Genomic DNA, 24,908 nt, shown 5'->3' on the forward strand with positions numbered 1-24,908 from the left:
AAAACTAAGACCGGCTTCGAAAAGTACTAATCACCTGATACTCCACACGATCATATTCGGTGAAAACAATTTTTACATCTCCCCTTTTACATGTATGTGGACCCCCCCCCCCCCCCCCCCCTAAATCTCAACGTAGAAGGACGTCACTCAGTGTATGTCTGGGCGTCCACAGTTTCCACCGTCTCACCAAATTTCGTGTCAATTGGTATAGCCGTTTCTGAGAAAAGTGCGTGTGACACACAGGCAGACAGACAGTGCGATTAACGCAAAATACCCTGAGGATATGAAGTATTAGCGATAGAGTTCGAGAAGTCATGGAACGATCCGTGTAAGCAAGTCGCACGCCGACAGCAGCACCATCGCTTAATAGGTTAGAAAATCTCATTCTTTGTGTTCAGTGTAATTGCCTAGGGTATCTCGCGAGCGAGTATCTGCGGGGAATACGCGCTGTAGAAAGTATGGATACACCGCGGGAAGTTGGACGCAGCAGACGCACTCAGGGTCACACGCAGCAGGTAAGGCAGGTGGTTAATTTCTTTGAAGCGGCACGAACATAGGGTTTATTGGGATCATAATTTGTTCAATTGCTTGGCCTGACCGAATAGGAGCTGAGAAAAAACGGATCGCCGTCGAGTTAGGAAGTAAGAACATAGTATCTAGGATCCTCAGAGCGAAATTTTCGACGACGACGTGGAAGCAGCGTGCGTCATTGAAATTTCCACTATTGAGGATTTAAAAAGGGGTCTTTCACTCCTCGTGGACACAGGGACGGTATGTGACTTAATTCAGGAATCAGTGTTAAGTGAGGGCATAACGTTAGGGGTAGATAAATAGACTAGTATCAGTAGGAGAGTTCTTTTGTTCTTGTAGTCCTTCTCTCAAGTCTGGCTCGTAACGCAACAATAACTTCCTACAAATAAGGTCTTCCTTGCTTCCACTTTTAAATTATCAAAATCCTTCGTCGTTTAGACGTTAGCGGTTAGCCACGTTTGGAGGACCTCTCCAAATAATGTATTATGATTTATAATCACTTATCGACTACATGGCACGACTAAGTCTCTGGCCATCAATTAGAAAGTGTTCACTTACTTGGAATGAATTGTTTTTTGTAAATGTGACAATTTTCAGTACTTTTCCAAAACGTTGGAAAATTTGATGCAATATATCCAAAGACACCGGATATAATAGAGATTCTACGATAACCCTGAGTACAGTATTTGGACCCCCTTGGGAGTTCAGAACACCCTGTGATGTTGTTGTAGTTGTCGAATCTGTTACCGGCAACGGTGAACCGGATGTTGGTGATTGTATTTGAAAATCTTGGTTTTGTAGTGCAGCTGACGCATTCTGAAAATAAGAAAAGAAAATAAAAATTATTTTATATTCATATAGCCAGGAAGACATAGTTTATCAGAAAACTTGAAAACAATTTTTGTTCCTAAAACTAAAATTGTAATTTATGGTCAACCGCTGTTGATGAAATCCTAATTGCTATGTGACCCAACTACGGTAGTAGCTTGATGACATACCAATAACACGGAAATCAAATCCTATTTTATTTCCCAAGCATTTTAGTGGCAATCAAATGGACGGACCAACAAATTATCAAGCAATTCCTTCACAATAGATAAATAAAATTAGTCCATAACTAATAAAAGCAAAGAATAGGACAGCATATGTGTGCCTGTACATGGGGTGGCTTTTTTATGTTGTCCATGAATAACCATTTTGGATACCGCTTAAGACGAGAGTTTATGTGGCGATAGAACAATATTCGGTAAAGGCAGCTTAATATATTTATCAACCTTCCCGAGGTGGCGGGTATTTACTGTCAGCATTTGCCCAAGGGAGTACGTACAATAGTAAGGAGGGAGAAATGTATCATCATGAGCGAAAGACACGCAAGCCACACTACCGCTTACCTTCCACTCGGGTTTCTTTGGTAGCAGGCAGTGGCGAGACCGAGTCGAATATAGGAAGGATACGAAGAGCTAATTTCAAAGCCACTTGAATCAGACAAAAATCATATCCTGTTGCTTACATATCGCTTGGTAAGTTAAACAGGAATTCTTTGTTAATTTTAATTAAATTTAGCAGCAGCGGAACCGACTGTTGAATAGGAATCAACAGGTGGTAATTCTGGCGCGAATTGGGGGCTTAGTTCAGTTGTTCTCTTGTCCAAGCGCCCCGTCGTATTCACTTCATGGAGTCATGCTATGTAACCCTACTGCCTGGGAGCAAGCAATACTTCGTTTGACTCGGAATAAGACATTATGTGGGTATACATAGACACTCTTCCGGGGTCCCGCTCAAAACGCATTTCAAAACCAGGGTGAATTTCGCACAAGACTAATAACATGAAATATTTCAAATGGCAGAGCTAAACTCTTTGAATAAGGGCAGACCTGATTGGCTTTTGCACTCCAGGATTCCTTATTGTTTGTGAACATTCATATCATTTCAAATATTAGCTTTGTGGATTTAATTCCTTGCAGGCTATCTGCCGTCATTGCAGACCGAACAAAAGGACCAAATTGCATGCCCGGCATTCTTTCAATTGAGAGAGTCTTTATTCCGATCAGATTCGAACTGGATAATGTACATCCACTATTCAGGAAAATGCAGTCAAGAGTGACTGAGTGCTCAGAATATTCCGGAAGAGAACAGAGAACATGAGAAGCCTGTGTTGAAAAGATAAAAAGTGGATGTTTAGGCTCCAGCTTCAGGGAAGAATACATATGTATTGAGCGTAGTTTTGAGAATCCAAAATATAATACAATGTTCCCGAAAATTCCCGAAACATGAAAAGCTCGAAGCTCTGCAGCATATGATTCAGAATGCACTACCCCATATCCGACACGTGTTTGTTCTGTTAACCATTTTGAATCTTACTCTTCCATCTTAACGCAGATTATTTGCTTTCTAATCCCCGTCGGCACATTTGCCTTTTCCCTTTCGCCAAAGCAGTTCAGAGAATCAACGTTCTTTCCACCGTAGGCAAAACATACAAACCTGCACGTACATATGTGCGTATGTGAGGCCTAAACTGGTTAATCCTCGTGTTCACTTGCTACCCGGGTCCTCAAGGCGAGCTGGAAGAAGGCTCTCTTTCCTTGCCTGCATGTTTCTTCCTGTATAAGACAAAAGCCTAAGATTGTGGCGTAATCCTTTTCGTAAGTGGTGTTTTCTGCTTAGACTTGTTATTGTTGCTGCTACGCCCCTTCACGTTGCTCGTCCCCAAGTCACTGTGCAGGTATATCTAGGGGGTGTACTGCATCATTTTCGATAAGAATAGGAGCAAGCGTTTCTGGTTGCTATTCTACACAAAATCCATTTGCCTTTTTACGGTCTCTTAGCATGACACGGGCTGTTGCCATACGTTATTCAATTCCTAGACGACAGGTACATGTACACAAATACACACTTACGGAGTGTATGTAGCGAAAGTGGCAGCCCGCTTCTAGCAAGCTAGCTCGAAGATTTTCGTCGTTAAGTACGTCTGATTCCACCAATATGTGGGGGATAAAGTGCGGGAGAGCACCTTTTATTCCATTTGCTTGTAATCCTTCATCCTGTTATTTGTTTCTGGCATTAAAGTATTTTTGCTAATATGCTAACAACCTGCGGACAGATCGACCTTTTTCCCTTTTCGTCTATTTACGTTCCAACGGTGGGGTGAAACGAACCTTCAAGGATTTACGTTTAGAATCCTTTTTCGTTCTATTTGGCTTCACATCTTACAATCTTTGTCGTATTGCTTCCACCATAGCTCATGTTTGTCCTTTTTTGTTTCCTCATTCGCCTCAAGGTTGTAGTCTTATTACAGGTGGTTGTTTTCGAAAACTATCGACCGAGTAAAGGTAAGGCCACGTCCACTGATTTTAGTTCAGATCCATCTTAGATTCAGGAAGGGATGATTCAATTAAATAATGATTGGATTGAATGGATTAGTTTTTAGCTCTTTACTATGAGTCTAAGAAAGACAAATGGAATTATCAAATCGAATCAAGGTTTCAAAAAGAAAGGTGCTCGCCTGATACCGACTGACCTTAAAATATTTAGCAGTTTTGATTCCACCGAATTTCTTTGTCACCTGCCTATTATATCTCAGTCCGCGATCCTTGGCTGACTCTAACCACTAGGGAATAACCTCAGCTTTCCTGGTCCAGAACTGAACGAACAGGACAGCTTAATATTTTCGTTTGCATTTTTTCGGAGTTTGTGTACGCATCGCACTGAAAAACTCCTTTCTGGTGGAAAACTAGAACAAAACGGTCGTATACTTTGGTCCTCCCCGGTCTACCTTCCCTGCTCACCCTAGTTTGTCATCGATGTATCCTTTGGTATTGCACCGTTATCCGTATCTGCGACTCCCTTGCTGCCATCAAAATCTACAACGATTTCGGCGACAACTTCTATATATGGTATATAAGTGAAATAAGTTATAAGGCCCGAAAGGATTACGATGGAACCGTACCAAGATTACGTAGTCAAGCCATCTTTTAAGCTTCTGTCAAGTAAAATTATAGTGTTTGCAGCAACGGAAAAGTAGCAAGAAAAACTTTCTCTTGATGTGGTGGTTTAGAGTTTTTACATGACGACAAACTGGAGGATGCTTTTGCATATCTTCCTTTTGCTTTTTTAAGTACCCTTCCTTGGCATATGGGGAATGGTGATTTACGACGCGGCACAGTAAAGAGATGCGTCATAATAGTTTTGTTAATGCTCAACAAAGTTTTTCAGCGTTTGTTGTGTCGTTTTTATCACAAACGTTTTCGTCTTATTCTCATGTTGCCCGTAATGATGTCTGATGTTTGATTATTCAAGAACGTAAAAGATGTTGTGTCATTATAACTAATTCCTAGAAAAGAGTAAGAAAAGAAAACAGGAAGCTGCAGTATCCAATTAGGAAAAGCTTTAAAACTTATTCTCATACCTTTCTCCTATAAGAAACTAATAGAAAACCAGAAGCGTAGCGCTTCAGGTAGGAAAGGTCTTGCGTATTCCTAATGTAAGAATATTTGGTTGCAGGACCGGTTTATAAGTTTGTAGCTCGTAATGCATTTAGTACGTTAGACTGTCCACATTAGTGTGATAGTAACATCCGATACATGATAACTCAGTATTGTGGTTCATATACTGATGTACATTATAACGATTTCATGATATTAGGATCAATTTAAGGGGTTTTCCAAACAATTCCCAAAATTTAGTAATATATTATTGTTAACTTTATTTGAAGAGACATTGGTGTTATGACTTTTTAAGGTTTTGTATAAAACAAAACCACACCCCACACCAAATTTGGTGAGAAGGTGGTCACTGTGAACGCTCACGCGTACAGTTAATTATATCATTCTAGGATGAACTTAAAGGGGGTGTCCACATAAGCAAAAGGGGAGTGCAATTTTTTTTTCTCACCAAATGTAGTCATGTGATGTAAAAAATGAAAGGTTTCGATTAGTACTTTCCGAAACCGATCTTAGTTTTGACATCTGTTGGAAAGATGGGGAGTGCGGATAGCTAAAAAAAAACCCAAAAATCTGAAAAAAATCAGGAGGCGGCCACTATATGGTGGCTAGGTTCCGAAATGCCTTTCGTACCGATTTCTGTTCGAATAAAAGTAATAGTATATTACTATAATTTTTAGTAATTGGTTGCAAATCCCCCCTAAGTTCATCCTAGAAGCATTAAATTTTGCATGTAATGTACACTATAAGAAGCATAATCCTACCAAGTTTGGAGGAAATCGCACCATTACTAACAAAGTTATAATAGTTTAAAGTTGTACCTGATGTGCATATCCACGACTTTGAATGTCAGTATCACGCGAAAGAGGATATTCTCACACAATACATGCATACATTACGTGCTAGGTAATGGGGCAAATGTATTTTCACATATGGAATACACAAAACCTTTAATACCTGAAGCGTCCAATTTCCGGTTTCCCAAATTGTTTCAAATTTGTGAAAACTTTGGACCCAATGGGCCTCATGGGAAAACAAGATGCTGCAAACGTTACTGGCATGTTTCTTTCCGCAGGCGACTTCGTAAACTTAAATTATATTATGTTTCTAATTCAAACGAACGTCTGCGCCCCGATAAATCTGGATCATATTGTATAGAAGCCAAAACTTTCTACACGCTCTGGTCTTTACTGCAAAATTCCATGGGTTGCTGATTTGCTTCACATTCAATTTCGACCCCGCCTCCTCACGAATTCCCTGACCTATTTCTACGCTGGGACACTAACTGAAGTTGAATAAATCATATTTAAATAACATACATCTTACATCTGCACACGCTGAAGCTATAATAAAGGTCCAATATGCAGGCTTTGTAATGAAGAGGACAACACATGCCCTGGAAATATATAGGGATTAACAAACCCTTCATAAGGGGTCAATCAAGTGCATCTAGTGAATTTTCTACTTAGCCTCGACGACTTGAAGCACACTTTTTGCATACATGAATATAGATAAGATAGATAGATATAGATAAGACCCCAACATACATAACATAACCCAATTCTGAATAAAGCAGCCCCATCCATTTTTCAACACGGGTTCTCAGAAACTTAGAGGGGCAGTTAATCTAAGGAGGGAAAAGAAAAAATCAGAGATAGAAGAGGAAAGACGCTGCATTTCATGCAGATTCTTCAGACGCAAGGTGAAGACACTTTGAAAGGGCCGCTTAGAAGAGCAGACCGCGAACTTTTCTTGTTCTCTCCTTATTTTTCAGTTCAGTTTGCTTATTATCACAGTGAACGAAGATGCCGGGTTTTACTTGGTTCTAGCACCAATTGCCAAGCATTTAGGCTCGGAAGATCTTAAATGCTTTGCAATTTAGAGGGTTATGGCGACGGTGGTGTTTCGAGCACGTTTCAAGAACGATGTGAAATCCCAGAACATCTAGGGCAGCCGTTGAAACTCACCGGTACTGATACATGCCATAAGCAAAAATATCGAGCGCTGCTTCCGGCTTATATCGGTAAACCGGGCATATTCCCGCGATCAGCCTCCAGCCTGATATGTGAAATTTAGATGAACCACCTGAAATCAGATAGTCAAATGTCTCTAAAGTCGAATCCTACACTGGCTTTTCTCTTATCATCTAGCCCGGATGGTGACCATGTTGTCCAGAATGCACACATAAATTCAACCATCTTATTAAAGGGTGGGTCTACGTTTTCCAGATCGGTCTTCGTGCAGGGCAATATTCCGAAAGCATACGAGAATGAAGAGATAGCAAATATTTTATTCTTCTCCAAAAGACACGATTTCAGCACCACCTTCACACGTCGTAGGAATTTGGACAGCAGAGCAACCTTCAAATCACCACCTCAAGCATGGGTTTCCTGCACAATTCCTAGGTGGTATAGAAGTCTGCCTCGGTGACAGTTTGATGTCCAGGCAACTAATGTTATGTCCGCCATTACCTGATGACCTTTGCGGATGGCTTAGATTCACTGACTCATTTTAATTTGAGAATAATAATAAAACTTCACCGTAGCCGATCCTAAGCCCGGTAGTGAAAGGAGGAGGGATGGATAACTTCAGTCTGAATGGCTGTACGCTGTCTCAGGGGGTAGCTTAGGAATGTTCAGGAACTTAGCAGAATTGCAGATTACTCACTGAGGAAGCTATCTCCACACTTGGCAGTTAGGTATAAAATGCAAATCCACCTAATGAGAAGAAGGAGAAATTTGAGGTCCGGTACGGATAACCGGCGGGTCGAGCTCCAGTAATGCACAGCATTGCGTCGAAACCGCTAGTCGTGGGGTGATTCGACGTCTAGGCGCCACGACGGCCAGGAGCATAGCTCCGCCCGCTGCAGCTGTTTCGCCACAATCTGTGGCGACCACTTCAGCAGGTTCGTGTAGGCAGCGGATGAAATGGACTGAAGAAATTAACCTCTCCATCATCCGCTCCTACTACGAAATAACGGCGGGGGCGGGTACAACATCTTACCGCACCAGAGATTCGCCGAGTTTCCCGCAATTCGCGCACATGACTGTGCAGGGAGACGCAGACGATGGAGGCAGAGACGGCATCAACAAATTTTCGTACTCGCCGAAGCACTCTTCTCCACCGTCCAGCTGAGGTTTTCGCTGAAGTTCGGGATGAATTCCAAAGAGCGTGTATAGACTTCTCGGATATGGATCGTTTGCATAGACCAGGTATTCCCAGGCTCTATGCATTTCCAGCAACTCCGGGAGGTCTATCTCAAATCAATGATGAGATTGCATGTCAGCTGTTTGCTGATATCTCGCTGCTGCAACTACAATCACTTGTGTATTGTGGTGCAGTTGCGGCTATCAAATTGCACGGTCAGAAGATTCGCTTTCGTGTTATTGGTTTTAATGACCAAAGAGATCCACCATGGAAAATTCGTCTGGAACGTCGGCGGGACTCACTAAGGCAGGACATTGTTAGACTGATTCAGATCAGCACTGGCAATGCAAGCAGACGGGTGAGAAGTAAAGTGCAGAGGGTTTTCCGGAACTATGCCATCCCCAGTGAGACATCCCTAGTTGAAATTCTGAACACACTAAAGCAGCAATGTTCTGTCATATGCAGTCGGTTACGACGGTATGGCGAGAGTCATTCCAGACGTGTCCAGAATGCAACATACGCGAGGAACCAACGGAGCTTTCTCAGATCTCTCAACGAATTCCAACAGAGCATCCAGACAGTACAGTTTTCGGCGACGAAAGCGGAAGAATATTGGGGTGGACTTTGGGGGTTACTCGCCCAGAATATTGAGTGGATCACCCGAAGGTACCCGCCATGCCAATACGCCTGGCATGAATTTTGCGGATGTTACCGAAGAGGAAATTCGACGAGCCATAAACAGCTCGAAGAACTGAAGGGATCCAGGTCTGAATCGGGTGCAGAATTTCTGGTATAAGAAATTTACCAGCGTACATAGTCGTTTGGCACACAACAGAAATCAGGTCATGAGTCGGCCTGCGGGGGTTACCTACCTTATCCCTAAAAAGGACATGGTGCAATACCCCGCAGACACAAGACCGATTACACACTTCTACAAGTACCTAGGAATTCTGCAAGGAGCCCATACTCGAGTTGGTCATCTAAAGGATGCTCTGCTGTCCGAATTCCTGCGACGTGTAAAGCTGGCGCTGAAATCGCATCTCTCGGGGAAGAATAAAATAAGCGCATTGAATGTGTTCGCTATCCCTTCACTGGCTTATGCATTCGGAATATTGCCGTGGACGAAGACCGATCTGCAAAATGTCCAGCGGCGGATAGGGACTAAGTCCAAATTTCGAATGCATCATCCGAAGTCTGCAGTGGAGCGGATGAACTTGCCTCGTGACATCGGAGGTAGGGGCGTGGTTGACGTGGCGGCACAACATCATCGCCAAGTTGACTCGCTGTATTCATTTTTACAGCAAAGAACAGGCGAGTCCCTTGCATGCGGGTGTCTGTAACGCACACTGTGGGCTGACTCCACTTAACTTGAAGGATCGATCTTTCAATCCTCTGAGTGGCGTGAAGTCGGACCAAGAGCGGATCGATGAATCGAAGTCGAAGGCAATGCACGATAAACACGTGAATTGTCTTTGGTAGCCATTTGTGGATTTGCATTTGTCAAACAGATGGTTGTGTGCTGGGGAGCTCTTTGCTGAGAGCGGTTCATGTGTGCCATTCACGACGGCGTGATCGCCACCCGAGCTTATAAAAAGCTCATCATGAAAGAACGGGTGGAGAACGACCAGTGCAGAATGTGTGGTTCGGCGTTAGAGACGTTGGATCATCTCATTTCTGGCTGCACTGCTATGGCACCGGTGCAATTCATCACCAGGCATAATGCTGTATGTAAGGTTATCCATCAAAATCTTGCATACCAGCATGGTGGTCAAAGGGTAGTATAGGTCCCGGGGCGAAACGTGGATTGGTACCCACGATGGAGCATAAAACCTGGGAAATGCCTGCTGAACCAACACCAACAGCTCTACTACCAAACCCTATCTCCACCTCCACGTGGTGACCGCTGGGAGCTCTTTCTTGACGAAAAGCTGCAGACGGAGAAGGATGAAGGCGAGTCTCCCGCGCCTAAAAACGGGACAAATTGTACCAACTGGTCCTCCAGGTTGGGGGTTGGGTAGGGCTGACAACCCTACACGGAAAACAACCTGTTACGAAGCCACAACAGGAGCCTCGGATAGGACGGATGTTAAAACGACGGACCCGGCAACGACAAAGGAACAACGATTTGCGCATTTTCTCATGGAACGTGCGCTCCCTGTACAGAGATGAAGCTGATAAGCAGTTAGCCGATACCCTGTCCCTATATAGGGCTGATGTAGCAGCGTTGCAAGAGATGCGATGGACAGGGACCGGTTTCCTGGAGAAGAGCCACTACACCATATATTATAGCGGCCATCCAGTAAACCATGTGCTCGGAGTAGGTTTCTTAGTCAGCCAAAAAATGAAACCTGCTGTTATCGGCTTTGAAAATATAAGCGAACGGCTATGCACTCTGCGCTTGCGAGGCAAGTTTAGAAATATAAGCCTCATAAACGTTCACGCCCCTACAGAGGAGACTACAGAGTCGGAGAAGGATACCTTCTACGAGGCAGTAGAAAGAACCCTCGAAGCCTGTCCCAGATATGATATCAAAATCATACTTGGGGATTTTAACAGCCAAGTACGAAAGGAGCCCGTATTCAGGCGATACGTTGGCTCCCATAGCTTACACGAAAAAACAAATGATAACGGACTGCGGACTATTCAATTAGCAGGGTCACACGAAATGGTTGTTGGAAGTACCTGGTTTGCGCGGAAAGCGGTCCACAAACATACGTGGGCCTCTCCAGACGGGACCACTTTCAACCAAATTGACCACGTGTTGATCGAACGCCGCCACCTCTCAGCCTTGATGAATGTCAGAACATATAGGGGGCCAATATAGACTCGGATCACTATCTCGTTGGCATGGTGCTCCGAGCTCGAATAACAATACCACCTAGAATCCCCTCTGACAATCAGGTGAGAGTGAACACTGAAGCCATCCACAACACAACCCTCCGCGACACCTATAAGAGGGAAATGGATGCCGCAATAACCGCAGTCAATAGAGGACCTGGAGATGAAGCATCAACTAATGATCTTCACAACCACCTGAAGAACGTTATCATGGATACGGCCACAAATATACTTGGCCCCAGCCGCAAAAGGAGTCGGAACGGCTGGTTTGACGATGAATGTAAGCTAGCAACGGAACGGAAGAATGCCGCATACCGAGTAATGTTGCATTCTCAAAGAACGCGGGCACGCGCAGAGACTTATCACAAACTCCGTCGAGCGGAGAAGCGACTTCACAGACGGAAAAAGGAAGCCTGGGAGAACCAAAAAGTCTGTGAACTAGAAAAGTACAGGGAGCAACCGCACCAGGCGCGGAAGTTTTACCAACAAGTCAGCAGAATGAAGCCTTATACACCACGATGCTCATCCTGCCGAGACAAAGAGGGAAATCTGATTTCCGACAGAATGGGCATATTAGAGCGATGGGTTGAGTACTTTGACGAGCTACTGAACAACCAGAACATCGGCGGGTTAGAGGTCCCGCCAACTGAAGACGACGGACAAATACTGCCACCACTAAGTTTAGGAGAAACAGTCCGTGCAATTCATCGGCTAAAAAATCATAAGTCGCCAGGAGCCGATGGAATTACAGCCGAATTGGTTAAATATGGAGGCGACCAGTTACACCAAGTGGTTCATCAACTTGTGCTCAAGGTATGGGACAGCGAATCAATGCCTGATGATTGGCAACGAGGCATAATCTGTCTCATACATAAAAAGGGAGATATCACACAGTGCAGCAATTATAGAGGTATCACGTTCCTGAGTACCATCTATAAGATATTCTCCGCTATCTTGCTAGGCCGGATAGCCCCATACGCCCAGAACATCATTGGCCCATACCAAAGAGGCTTCACTCCAGGCAAATCAGCAACAGATCAGATTTTCTCTCTGCGGCAGGCGATGGAAAAACTGTTGGAATATGGACAACAGTTGCACCATCTGTTCATCGACTTTAAAGCCGCCTATGATACCATAGCCAGGGTAAAACTGTACACGGCCATGAGAGAATTCGGTATCCCGACGAAATTAATAAGACTGACTAGGCTGACCCTGACCAATGTGCGAGGCCAGATAAAAGCAGCAGGATCACTCTCAAGACCATTCGACATCAACAACGGTCTACGACAAGGGGATGCGCTATCATGCGTCCTCTTTAACCTGGCCCTCGAGAAGGTGATCCGTGATGCTGAGGTGAATGCAAGAGGTACGCTCCTCTTCAAGTCCACCCAACTACTGGCCTATGCTGACGATATCGACATCATGGGAAGAACCACCCGAGACGTTCAAACTGCCTTCATCCAGATCGAGCAGGCGGCGCGAGATCTTGGGCTGCACATCAATGAAGGCAAGACAAAATACATGGTGGTAACGTCAGCACCGAAGACGAATCAACCAACAACATCAAACCGCACTGGTCAAACACAAGCACGAACAAGAATAAGGATAGGGGAATACAACTTTGAGACCGTTGACAATTTCTCCTATCTAGGGTCGAAAATCACAACCGATAACAACTACGATGATGAAATCCGCGCACGGTTGTTGGCAGCCAACAGAGCCTACTTCAGCTTACAAAGACTGTTCCGCTCGAAACGTCTCACCATAGGGTCAAAGCTCTTACTGTACAAGACTATGATCTTGCCAGTCCTCATGTATTCCTCGGAAACTTGGGTTCTTAGCAAGAAAAATTGCGAACTCTTGGCCGCGTTCGAGAGAAGAATCCTCCGAAGAATTTTTGGCCCCCTACATGAGGATGGACGATTCCGTAGCCTACACAATGACGAAATCTATGAGCGATACCATGACCGTCCGGTTGTGGATAAGGTCCGGCTCAATAGGTTACGGTGGGCGGGTCACTTAATCCGTATGGATGAAGATGATCCCGCCCGGAAAGTCTATAAGGGCAACATCTATGGTAGGAAAAGAAGACGAGGCAGACCCTGCCTAAGATGGAGCGATGGCGTGGGCCAGGACGCCAGACAGCTTTTAGGGATATCGAATTGGTGGACCTCGGCGCAAAACCGGGATGTCTGGAGTTCCTTATTAAGGCAGGCCTAGACCGGATACCGGTTGTTGCGCCGTTGATGATGATGATGATGATACAAGCATGGGATGATCACGGGAACACGTCCGGTTTACCGATATGAGCCGCAAGCAGTACTTGATAGTTCTGCTCACAGCATGTATTGGGACCAGCAAGTTTTGACTGGTACTCTACATAACAAGCCTGACGTACTGTTAGTTGACAGGACGGGTCGCTCCGCGTACATTATTGATATTGCTATCCCCCATAATAGCAGCATTGAACGGAAATACGTGGAGAAGAAGGTGAACTATTGGCTCGGGAAATCAAAGAAAGTTGGCGGTTGGGTGGTTGTAGTTCCCATAATATTGTCAGCTACAGGTATTGTACCTAAATCCCTGACGGCTTCCCTTGATGCTCTGGGACTTTCGCACAGTCTGGTTCAAACCATGTAGAAGTACACCATTCTGCATACGTGCTCGATGTTGCGGGAAGTTCTCGACGGATTCTCCCATTAACCTACCACCGGCCACCACCACCAGCGCCCCTTTAGTTTTTAAGTAAGTAGGATCGTCCGAGCCTAAATGCTTGGTACTTAGTGCTAGTATTAGGTAAAATTCGGCATCTGCCGAGATTGTGATAACTCGGAAATAATAATGTTTGGCGCAACAATATATTGGATTAGGGCCTTGAAGTGTGTTAGAGCACTTCATTCAAGACCGTAACTATACACTACATTCAGTACAGTAGCATATAGGAGGCCACGTGGTCAGCATTGCGCTCGCTCGAGATTAATACCTTGATTTGACTCAGATATTCATTCACAGCTGAGTCGACTAGTATCCGACGTCAAATCACGATGCAAATCCTACTGCCACCAGTGAGATTTGAACCGCGACCTTCCGTACGACAGCCTTGCGCTCTAACCACTCAGCTATCCGGACACGAAAGTCCTTTTCTTTTAGTTCACAGCAAGGGAGGGGGGGGGGGGGGATTTGGCTTTTATTAACAAATGAATGATCGTTGCCGTGATAATTGGATTGGATCTGGGCTTTAAAGCGTGTTAGAGCACTTCATTCAAGAAGGTAACGGTAAATCATGATTATTATTCATATTTGACTTAGGTACTCATTCCCAACTGAGTCGACAGGTATCTAACACTCAATTACGATACAAATCCCTCTGCCACCAGTGAGATGTTACGGCGACTTTCCACTACGACAACCTAGTGCTCTAACCTTTAACGAATAAGGACACACCATTTTCAACACACCAATCCACCGTGGCTTTTCCTCGTATCGACGATGTTACCCGTTCGCGGTGCAATCATTAAAAATTTGGTTAGGATTTGGGTTGACATTGGAGTTGCGATTTGATATCCACTGACATAAGACATGTCTCATCACTTTGTTAAATTACGTATGAGGTTCTGAAGTGTTAAGGATTCCCCATACTCCCAAACATATTACCACAGTAACGTACAAGCAGATGACGTCGGACGCTTCTCTTAAACGCAGGTGCACCTTGATGATCAATAGTAGTATTGGTCTGTCCTCGGGGTTGACAAAAGTCAACTTAGACTGGGTCTTTGATCACCCGCACGCATCCATGCCAACGCCATTCGATACTTCTTTCAAAAGATATGACTCTATCGAATAATCGCCTCTTATTTGAAGGGGTGTTTGTCAAAGGAAAGATAGTTTATATGTCTATTCTGGAAAAGGTTTAAAGTTTGGTATTCATGTGAAGGAACCACGAAATTCCCACTACAAACATTTTTAAAAACACAAAACCAATTTTTTGTACTTACCACAATCGAATGACTTTGATCTGTTTTCAATTCACGATGATTTGAAAATTGCACATAAACAATACGACCTCGGACCTGTGGTGGATTATTATTGAAACATGCAACCATTGCGGTCGCAGAAACTTCATCGGCCATTTCAAGGAACGCTTGATTTTTCCCTTTCAGCACCAGGACATTTGTAACACGACCGAACGGTACGCCCAATTGTATAACGTCTGCTTCGCCCGATTCGGATGGAATGTTTCGCAGATGAATGACTCTTGATGGTTTGCCTGCAATGAGAAATCGTAGGAGAGAAAAATCAGAAATCAGGAAAACAACGATAATATGTAATAACACGTAGTCCAGCCAACAGTAATAACAACAAAAACATGGCAGCATTGGCAATGCCGATAAGACGGGAGGCAAAAACAATAATAAACACAGAAATGGCTAAAGTTGGCCATATTTTCAAAATACGTTTGGATTGGGCTGGAATCACAGGTGATTTTTCCAGGTTGAGAGTTTTCTGTGGACGGTCCAAACCGAGGAAGGTGATTGTGGTCGGAGTGGAAATGATATTGTTTGGTTTCGGTGTATTTTGACCTTCGACGGAAAGAACTAAATCCTGGCAAAGAGGCGAATCGAACCAACTGAGGAAATGTGATTGGCACAGCTCCGTGTGTTTATTTATTATGGATACAGCACCGAGTTCAATCGACGGAAGAAAAATGACGAGGGGGCAGAGTACATACCCTCCTTTCACCATGAAGTTCCCGAGTAACTGATCGATAGGAACAGGAGGGTTAGATTCACCTATGGGGACATGTTGAGTTCCCAATAGTCATCGTTGCCTGAAGCGCATTTGGCAGATTCTTTCCGAATTTGCTACCAAAATGAAAACAGTTTGCAAGCTGTCGTATTTATATCAATTTGCATTTACCGCCGCCATATATAAACAAGCCGATATCAATTAATTATTAACGTGTTTCAGGATTAAATAAGACCATTTGGACATGCAAATTCAAAACATTACAGCTCGCCTGTTCGGTGTTCCGGCAAACCCATTTCCGTCATCTGGTCCAATGCGGGCATGCTGGAATTTAGCCATTAAAAAGAGTGTCCAGGCCTCCGGGGTCACCCCGCTCCCAAGCCGGGGCAGACAAACTCGCGGGTAAATTGCCTTGTTCGAGTGAAAAGACTAATTAACTGATAATGCTGATACAATTGTTTTTCAATGTACACAGTACACACACTAATAATGTTTTCAACTTGCGTAGCAAATTTGCTGATGATACGGCTCGGTCTGCCGCGAACATTGGGGGAGTCGCAACCCTTAATTATTATTTTCAGACTAATTATTTACCTTAACGCTTCGCGGCTATTGTAATTCGGGGCTCGGTGTTTTCGCCTCTGTTTATTTTGATTTTACATTCATTTTTGAATTGGCCTTTTATTAGCAAACTCCCATCGAATTGACTAGCTTAAGGGAGTACGCACACAGACCAGGCACGCACGTAATCTTTTTGCCAACTCACCGCGCAGCAAATGCTGGTCTGAACCGATATTAATATTTATAATGAACAAGTCCCGATTTTAATGTTGTTTCATTTATTTCATTCGAATTCCAAGCGATACTGCGAGCGAAAGCCGCAAACCACTACGTGTGCGCTAATGTTATGTTTAATTAATACATAAATGTTTTGTATGTTTCATTACAGAATTCTTGATGCCATCAAGTTAATTGCAAAATGTATTACAAAAGGGTGCAATTTGAGAATATCGCTCGCTCGATGTTTGCGTCCGTGCGAACACTACGTGCAGGCATCGGGGGCAGCGCTGAACAGGAAAATTCGTTTTAATAACAAATTGCACCATTTCACCTTGTGTGCGTTATAATTTTTGATCATAAATGACGTTCTTCGGGACGCCTATAAATTTAATTGGCAGAAATTAGAAGCTAATGGTGAAAGATGCGAGCGAGGCTGATTGAAAAATATTCGTTTATGGGAAAATATTTCATTGAAAATTGCATGTGTCATTGATATTGGCCGCAAATTTCCAGTTAATGGACTATTCAGGCAAAAGGATCATGAAAACTTCCACTTTCTTTTTCCAGCCGTATTTTAACAGTCTATCTACTATGTTGGGATAAAGGGTTTGGCCCTTGGAATGAAATGGGCGGGTTATATTTATTAAACATTGAAACTGGTGCTTTTATACAAGCTATCAGAATTGCTCCCAACGAACTATGTGTCCAGTGGTGATCGGCGAGGTATTATCGAATCAAAACCAATGGGTTCCTAGGATTGGGCAAATAAGAGCAGCAGCAGACAATCATCATCAACGGTGCCACAACCGGTATCCGGTCTAGGCCTGCCTTAATAAGGAAGTCCAGACATCCCGGTTTTGCACCGAGGTCCACCAACAAAGATGGTGGCTTTTCAAAGACACCAACATTGACTGAAGGAGCCGTCATTCTTTTCGAAAAATGAGTCAAGAGGCAGATGAATTAAGTGACTTTGGGAAACAGGTCCGCAGGCGATTCGAAAACATAATGATATTGATTTGTTTCATCACGCAGCATGGGCATGATTGATTTTGGTATTACCTACTCAAGATCGATAAGGCGTATCCCCCCGAGTGTGTGATGAACGACGTAGATTCTTCGTTTTCTTGTAGAAGGGCCGATGAGATCCGTCAGCACTTATATACAGATACAGGAGTGCTCTTTCCGGACAACATTCTTGAAGATCTGATCTGATCTGTTTCTTTTTCGGTGGTGTGGATATTTATTCTTACAAATACCGATATTTCAGGAACCGCTTGTTCCCTTCATCAGTGCTAACAAGAAAGAATTTTTTTATTATTTTAGATAATTAATTGGAAACACCGCATAATTACACTCAGATAAACATATTTCTCAGCGAGATGCTGAGGTGCGCTGGCAGAAAGGGCCGTGTCATGCTTTACGTTCGAGTTTGTCCCACAAAGAAGATTGAGTTCGATCAGCGAATAGACCCGAGCTAACAATTTTCCTTCTTTCTCACCTCCCGTAGCTGCAAGGAATATCTGACTTGAAGGTACTTCAATATTAGAGACCTGAAAGTAATATGTTAAACGGCTACAGGTAAGTTATCTGATGACGGGGAAGTGTTAGGTTGTTGCATATGAAATGGCCGTTTTGGCAATCAAGTGAAGTTAGTTGCGATGTTGGTGTATCAAACCACCACCAGTTGGCGCTGTTGGTGTTGAATATTGAAGTATAAATACTCCTACATTTAATCAAGGAGTCATTTTAGTTTCGACTATCGTTGGGATAACTCCGTCCAGCGGAGAAGCGACTTCACAGACGGAAAAAGGAAGCCTGGGAGAACCAACAAGTCTGTTAACTAGAAAAGTATAGGGAGCAACCGCACCAGGCGCGCAAGCTTTACCAACAAGTCAGCAGGATGAAGCCTTATACACCTCGATGCTCATCCTGCCGAGACAAAGAGGGAAATCTGATTTCCGACAGAATGGGGATATTGGAGCGATGAGTTGAGTACTTTGATGAGCTACTGAACAACCAGAACATCGGCGAGCTGGAGGTCCCGCCAACTGAAGACGACGAACAAATACTGCCACCACCAAGTTCAGGATAAACAGTACGTGCAATTCATCGGCTAAAAAATCATAAGTCACCAGGAGCCGATGGAATTACAGCCGAATTGGTTAAATATTGAGGCGACCAGTTACACCAAGTGGTTCATCAACTTGTGCTCAAGGTATGGGACAGCGAATCAATGCCTGACGATTGGCAAAGAGGCATAATCTGTCTCATACATAAAAAGGGAGATATCACACAGTGCAGCAATTATAGAGGTATCACGTTGCTGAGTACCATCTATAAGATATTCTCCGCTATCTTGCTAGGCCGGAAAGCCCCATACGCCCAGAACATCATTGGCCCATACCAAAAAGGCTTCACTCCAGGCAAATCAGCGACAGGTCAGCGAAAGAAACACTGTTGGAATATGGGCAACAGCTGCAGCATCTATTCATCGACTTTAAAGCCGCCTATGATAGCATAGCAAGGGTAAACTGTACACGGCCATGCGAGAATTCGGTGTCCCGACGAAACTAATAAGACTGACTAGGCTGACCCTGACCAATGTGCGAGGCCAGATAAAAGCAGCAGGATCACTCTCAAGACCATTCGACATCAACACCGGTCTACGACAAGGGGATGCCCTATCATGCGTCTTCTTTAACCTGGCCCTCGAGAAAGTGATCCGTGACGCTGATGTAAATGCAAGAGGTACGATCCTCTTTAAGTCCACTCAACTACTGGCCTACGCTGACGATATCGACATCATGGGAAGAACCACCCGAGACGTACAAACTGTCTTCATCCAGATCGAGCAGGCGGCGCGAGATCTTGGGCTTGCACACCAATGACAAAATATATGGTGACAACGTCAGCACCGAAAACAAACCAGCCAACAACATCAAATTGCACTGGTCAAACAGGAAGAATAAGGATTGGAGAATACAATTTTGAGACCGTTGATAATTTATCTAGCGTCGAAAATCACAATCGGTAACAGCTAGGATGAGGAAATCCGCGCAAAACTGTTCCGCTCGAAACGTCTCACCATAGGGTCAAAGCTCTTACTGTACAAGACAATAATCTTGCCAGTCCTCATGTATTCCTAGGAGACTTGGGTTTTTAGCAAGAAGAATTGCAAACTCTTGGCCGCGTTCGAGAGAAGAATCCTCCGAAGAATTTTTGGGCCCCTACATGAGGATGGACTATTCCGTAGCCTACACAATGACGAAATCTATGAGCGATACGATGACCGTCCGGTTGTGGATAAAATCCGGCTAAATGGGTTATGGTGGGCGGGTCACTTAATCCGTATGGATGAGAATGATCTCACCCGGAAAGTCTGTAAGGGCAATATCTATGGTAGAAAAAGAAGACGAGGCAGACCCTGCCTAAGATGGAGCGATGGCGTAGGCCAGGACGCCACGCTGCTTTTAGGGACATCGAATTGGTGGACCTCGGCGCAAAACCGGGATGTCTAGAGTTCCTTATTAAGGCAGGCCTAGACCGGATACCGGTTGTTGCGCCGTTGATGATGATGATGATCGTTGGGATAACAGGGAATAGAAAGGAGGATGGAAAAGTACTAACGTATATTTTTTCTGTATGAGTTCAAACTCGGTTATAAGGCGGCGGAGGCGACCAAGAACATTAACAGCGCATTTGGAGCTGATACGGTAACCGAATGAACCACACGGCGGTGGTTCGAAAAATTCCGGTCAGGCGACATAATCCTTCAAAGTGAGCCACGTGGACATCCAGGACCATCGATTGACAACGACGAGCTGCGTTTGCTAGTCGGATCCGACACACGTCAGTCTGTGAGGGACATTGCAGAGAAACTGGTCGTAAACTATTCGACAGTTTCCCGGCACTTGCAACAACTTGGAAAGGTGGAAAACTCGACAAATGGTTTCCGCAAGCCCTTACGGAGCAAAACATGGCGCTTCGAATGGACATTTACAGTTCTTTACTCACCCGCAACAGAAGCGATCCCTTTTTGCACAGTATAGTGACATGTAATAAAAGATGGATATTATAGGACAATCGCCGCCAATCAGCACAATGGCTAGATGCTGATGAGCCACCGAAGCACATGCCGAAATCGAGCCTCCATCCGAAGAATGTAATGGTGCGTGTTTGTTGGTCTAGAGCTGGAGTTATCCACTATTCTTTCTTGGCACCTGGAAAAACGATAAATGGACAGAAATACTGTGCCCAACTTGATGAAATGCACCAAAAATTGAGTATTCAACGGCCCAGATTGGTCAACAGGGATGGTGTGATACTCCTTCACGACAATGCACGACCTCATGTTTTCAGAACAACAGTTCAAAAGTTGAACGAATTGCAGTATGAGACTCTGCCTCATCCACCATATTCATCGGATCTTTCGCCAACCGGCTACCACTTTTTGAAACATTTGGATCATTTTTTGGCGGAGAAACAATTTAGGGACAAAGAGTCTGTCAAAATTGCCTTCGACGAATTTATCAACACCCGACCGTTGGACTTCTACGAAATTGGCATAAATCTCGCTGGGAGAAGTGTTTTGAATCGACTAGCACCTATTTTGATTAAATAAATAAATTTTTGTAAGCTTTACAGTCGTTTCAAATTTTAGTACAAAAACGGCCATTTCATTTGTAACAACATAATATTTAGTTCAGTGGCTTACTGCTACAGGAATCAAACACTCGGGACAAATCGAAAACCGGAAAATCGGCACTCCCGATATGAAAGGTTTTGTGTGGACCTTATGTAAGAATGTTTCAGTGCCCAGTTGTTCTTTTGGCACATACTTTGTAATATACATATATGCATTTTGTATGCCTGGTGGCTCGCAGGTGTACGGAGAGTCTGTGGACACTCAGCCCGTTGTGGACAATTGTGCTCTGCCACCTGTCAGTATAGGAAGCTTGTTCGCAGCTTTTGATAGCTGCATTAACAAATGCTATTCGAACACCAAATGCTAATTCCGGTCACGGCATGAGTGAACATTAGACTCACCAGGTACTATTTTGGATTCCACCATATTGAATCTGAAGTAGTAGTAAGTAAGCTCAATCGGTTTCTACATTCTTTAGTGACTTTTGAGTTGAAATCTATCTAGCAATAAGTCGGGAAACCGGAAGCTAGGCATTTCAGGAATAACAGATTTTGTGTTCCCCTATTTGAGGAACCATGAGCGTATAAAAAAAAATTCAATTGCGCTCTAGTTCTTGAAGATCCATTTACGCAAATAATTTGATCTGAAAAGCACTGCATTGACAGGCAACCTCATACGCTCCACACAGCAAATGTGAAGAAGTTCACCTACAACAGATAAAAACAAGTCGAAATGCCGGAAGTTGGTGCTTCGGGTGTAAAGGTTTTCTGTTCAGCTTATCTTATATATGGCTAAAAACTTAAAATATACCTTTATATTCATATTACAAACAAACATTGCCTATTAATTATTAACTATTATATTGTTCCAACCTTCATAAATGGAAATCTAATATTTCACTCGAATGTCAATTATTCTCCTAAATAATAACGTCAGCATCTCATTTGCATGACTTAAAATGCAGTAAATTCGCGCGAAATTGATAAGTTTAAATTATTTTAACTTTACTACTAATAGCTGGATGTCCACGAAACCTGCCAGTCTTATCCGCGATACTATCCTCTATGATGCTGCAAGTATCAATATCATCAACGGCGCAACAACCGGTATTCGGTATAGGCCTGCCTTAATAAGGAACTCCAGACATCCCGGTTTTGCGCCGAGGTCCACCAATTCGACATTCCTAAAAGCTGTCTGGCGTCCTGGCCTACGCCATCGCTCCATCTTAGGCAGGATCTGCTTCGTCTTCTTTTTCTGCCATAGATATTGCCCTTATAGACTTTGCGGATTAAGTGGCCCGCCCTCCGTAACCTGACGGTCATGGTATTGCTCATAGATTTCGTCGTTATGAAGACTACGGAATCTTCCATCCTCATGTACGAGGCCAAAAATTCTTCGGAGGATTCTTCTCTCGAATACGGCCAAGAGTTCGCAATTTTTCTTGCTAAGAACCCAAGTTTCCGAGGAATACATGAGGACTGACAAGATCCTAAGATCTCGCGGCGCCTGCTCGATCTGGATGGAGGCAGTTTGCACGTCTCGGGTTGTTCTTCCCATGATGTCGATATCGTCAGCATAGGCCATTAGTTGAGTAGACTTAAAGAGGATCGTACCTCTTGCATTTACCTCAGCATCACGGAGGCTAGGTTAAAGAGGACGCATGATAGGGCATCGCCTTGTTGTAGACCGTTGTTGATGCCGAATGGTCTTGAGAGAGTGATCCTGCTGCTTTTATCTGGCCTCGCACATTGGTCAGGGTCAGCCTAGTCAGTTTTATCAATTTTGCCGGGATACCGAATTCTCTCATGGCCGTGCAAGTATGTTACTCCTAAAATGAACTTAAAAGGGGTTTCTAGTCAATTTCAAGAAGTTGGTATTATACTATTAGTAAGCTTATCTGAGCAGATATCGTAGTTTGACATATTTTGAGGCCTAGATATAAGCGCATCACAATTTTTTTCCGATTTTTGGGTTGGGTAGTTTCCGGAAGTGAGTCCGGTCTCATTTCATGTTTACACATTTTGACTCCTTACTCGCACATTTCACAATTTACATCAAAGCCAATATCAGTTTCGGAAAGTACTAATCGGGACCTTTCATTTGACTCTCCCACACGATTATATTCAGTGAAAGGGAATTTATATCCCCCTTTACATGTATTGCGAGCCCCCCTTAAACTCCACGTAAATTTATGTCTCTCAATGCATGTTCAGTTCTGCAGCCACTTTCCAAAATCCTTAAGACATTTGTCAACATCTGACTGATTACTCAATTCAGTCACCTAGCTAAAGTAGAACACGACTTAGACTTCACCGGGAAGTGACTCTTCTGCATCATAGTTTTACCCGAACGCGTCTGACATAACCATCCCCGATGACTCATTCCGCCACTGGCTTCCTACCTGTGTTACTAATCATGCAGTATTTTTTTTTAACGGTTACATATTTTTTCCCTTCCTCCTAGGACCAGATTATCGGGTAATTCTCAAGTATGCTTCCAACAAGGGAGTTGAGCAGTGTTCAGGTGGGTTGGGCAGAGTCAAGGTTAAAAGAGAATGTAATATGAAGCCAGACATTTTGGAAGGACGTTTGCTAACATCACGGCAGATTATTCTGAAAGTTACATTAAGATCTTAGGTGGATCTTTGATGCGCTGAAGGGTGGGCGTCAAAAGAGAAGGAAAACAGATCAGGTGGGAATTTTAATGTTTAGCACATCGAATGACGTTTGTGCACTTTTAGTGCCAACTCATTTACAGAACACCAGTGAAGCACGGTGTTCATGAGCTCATTCGTACGATGCTCTAATAGAAGAAGCGAAACGCAGAAATGGTATATACAAGCCACATTTTCAGGGACTCAGCAAATGGCCACTAATATCCGGATCTCAGTCCAGTGTACTAAGATATGCAGTTGGGTTTGGAGAGCAGAGCTTATTCAATTCCTCATAAAAGTTTGTTTTATTTGATTTGTAACAGAAATATCCAGTAGAGGCAGCCTTTTCAGTTTAACAACAAAGTCTGAGACAGTTATTAAAGAGTTGACGAAGCTACAATGTTTACTGTTGTGTCCGGATACCTGATTGGTTAGAGCACAAGGCTGTCATACGAAAGGTCGCGGTTCAAATCTCACTGGGGCTCAGTGGAATTTGTATCGTGATTTTGACGTCGGATACCAGTCGACTCAGCTGTGAATGAGTACCTGAGCCAAACAAGGTAATAATCTCGCGCGAGCGCAATGCTGACCATATTGTCTCTTACAGGGTACTGTAGTGTACCGTTACGGTCTTGAATGAAGTGCTCTAACACACTTCAAGGCCCTGATCCAATATGGATTGTTGTGCCAACGATTATTATTAATAATGTTTGCCCTTTTCAAAACTAGTCTCAGTCGTATTAACGCTGCGATGAAATTCAAAATTAAAAAATTCTTCTTCGATAAATTTATCCGTTGAAAAAGTCAAAAACTTCAGGTGTTATAAAAGGGACCAAGTGACCTATTTTTTTGCCATACCGTCTAAGTGTAAGAAAGTTCGATATAGCATTTTAAACTAAAAGTCTTCTTTTTCTTCAGTCTTTGTCCTGTTCACAAGCAGGGTCGGCCCGTTGTGATCGGTTTCGTCATTTTATTTTATCAAATACCTGATCTAGATGCCATCTCGAGGCTTTTAAATCCCCATCCAGCGTATCCAGCCATCGTTCTTTTGGTCGTTACCATCGACTTTGATGTTCAGACTAATCTTGGCAAGCGAATTCTCGTTAGCGCGAATTACGTGACCATACCA

At 43.7% G+C, this 24,908-nt stretch overlaps 1 protein-coding gene across 9 annotated transcripts in view; it reads right to left on the bottom strand.

Annotated features, from left to right (window-relative positions):
• Positions 1 to 24,908, bottom strand: part of LOC119651223 (polypyrimidine tract-binding protein 1) — a 602,545-nt gene that overhangs the window by 83,712 nt on the left and 493,925 nt on the right. For all 9 annotated transcript variants that reach the window (XM_038054679.1, XM_038054678.1, XM_038054685.1 and 6 more), the window contains 2 exons: positions 14,951 to 15,222; positions 1,090 to 1,347 (listed from right to left, as the gene is read on the bottom strand). In XM_038054679.1, the coding sequence (XP_037910607.1) occupies positions 1,090 to 1,347; positions 14,951 to 15,222 (530 nt within the window). The remainder of the gene's footprint in view (positions 1 to 1,089; positions 1,348 to 14,950; positions 15,223 to 24,908) is intronic.

Source organism: Hermetia illucens, chromosome 3, assembly GCF_905115235.1.
Source record: "Hermetia illucens chromosome 3, iHerIll2.2.curated.20191125, whole genome shotgun sequence".
NCBI lineage: Eukaryota > Metazoa > Arthropoda > Insecta > Diptera > Stratiomyidae > Hermetia > Hermetia illucens.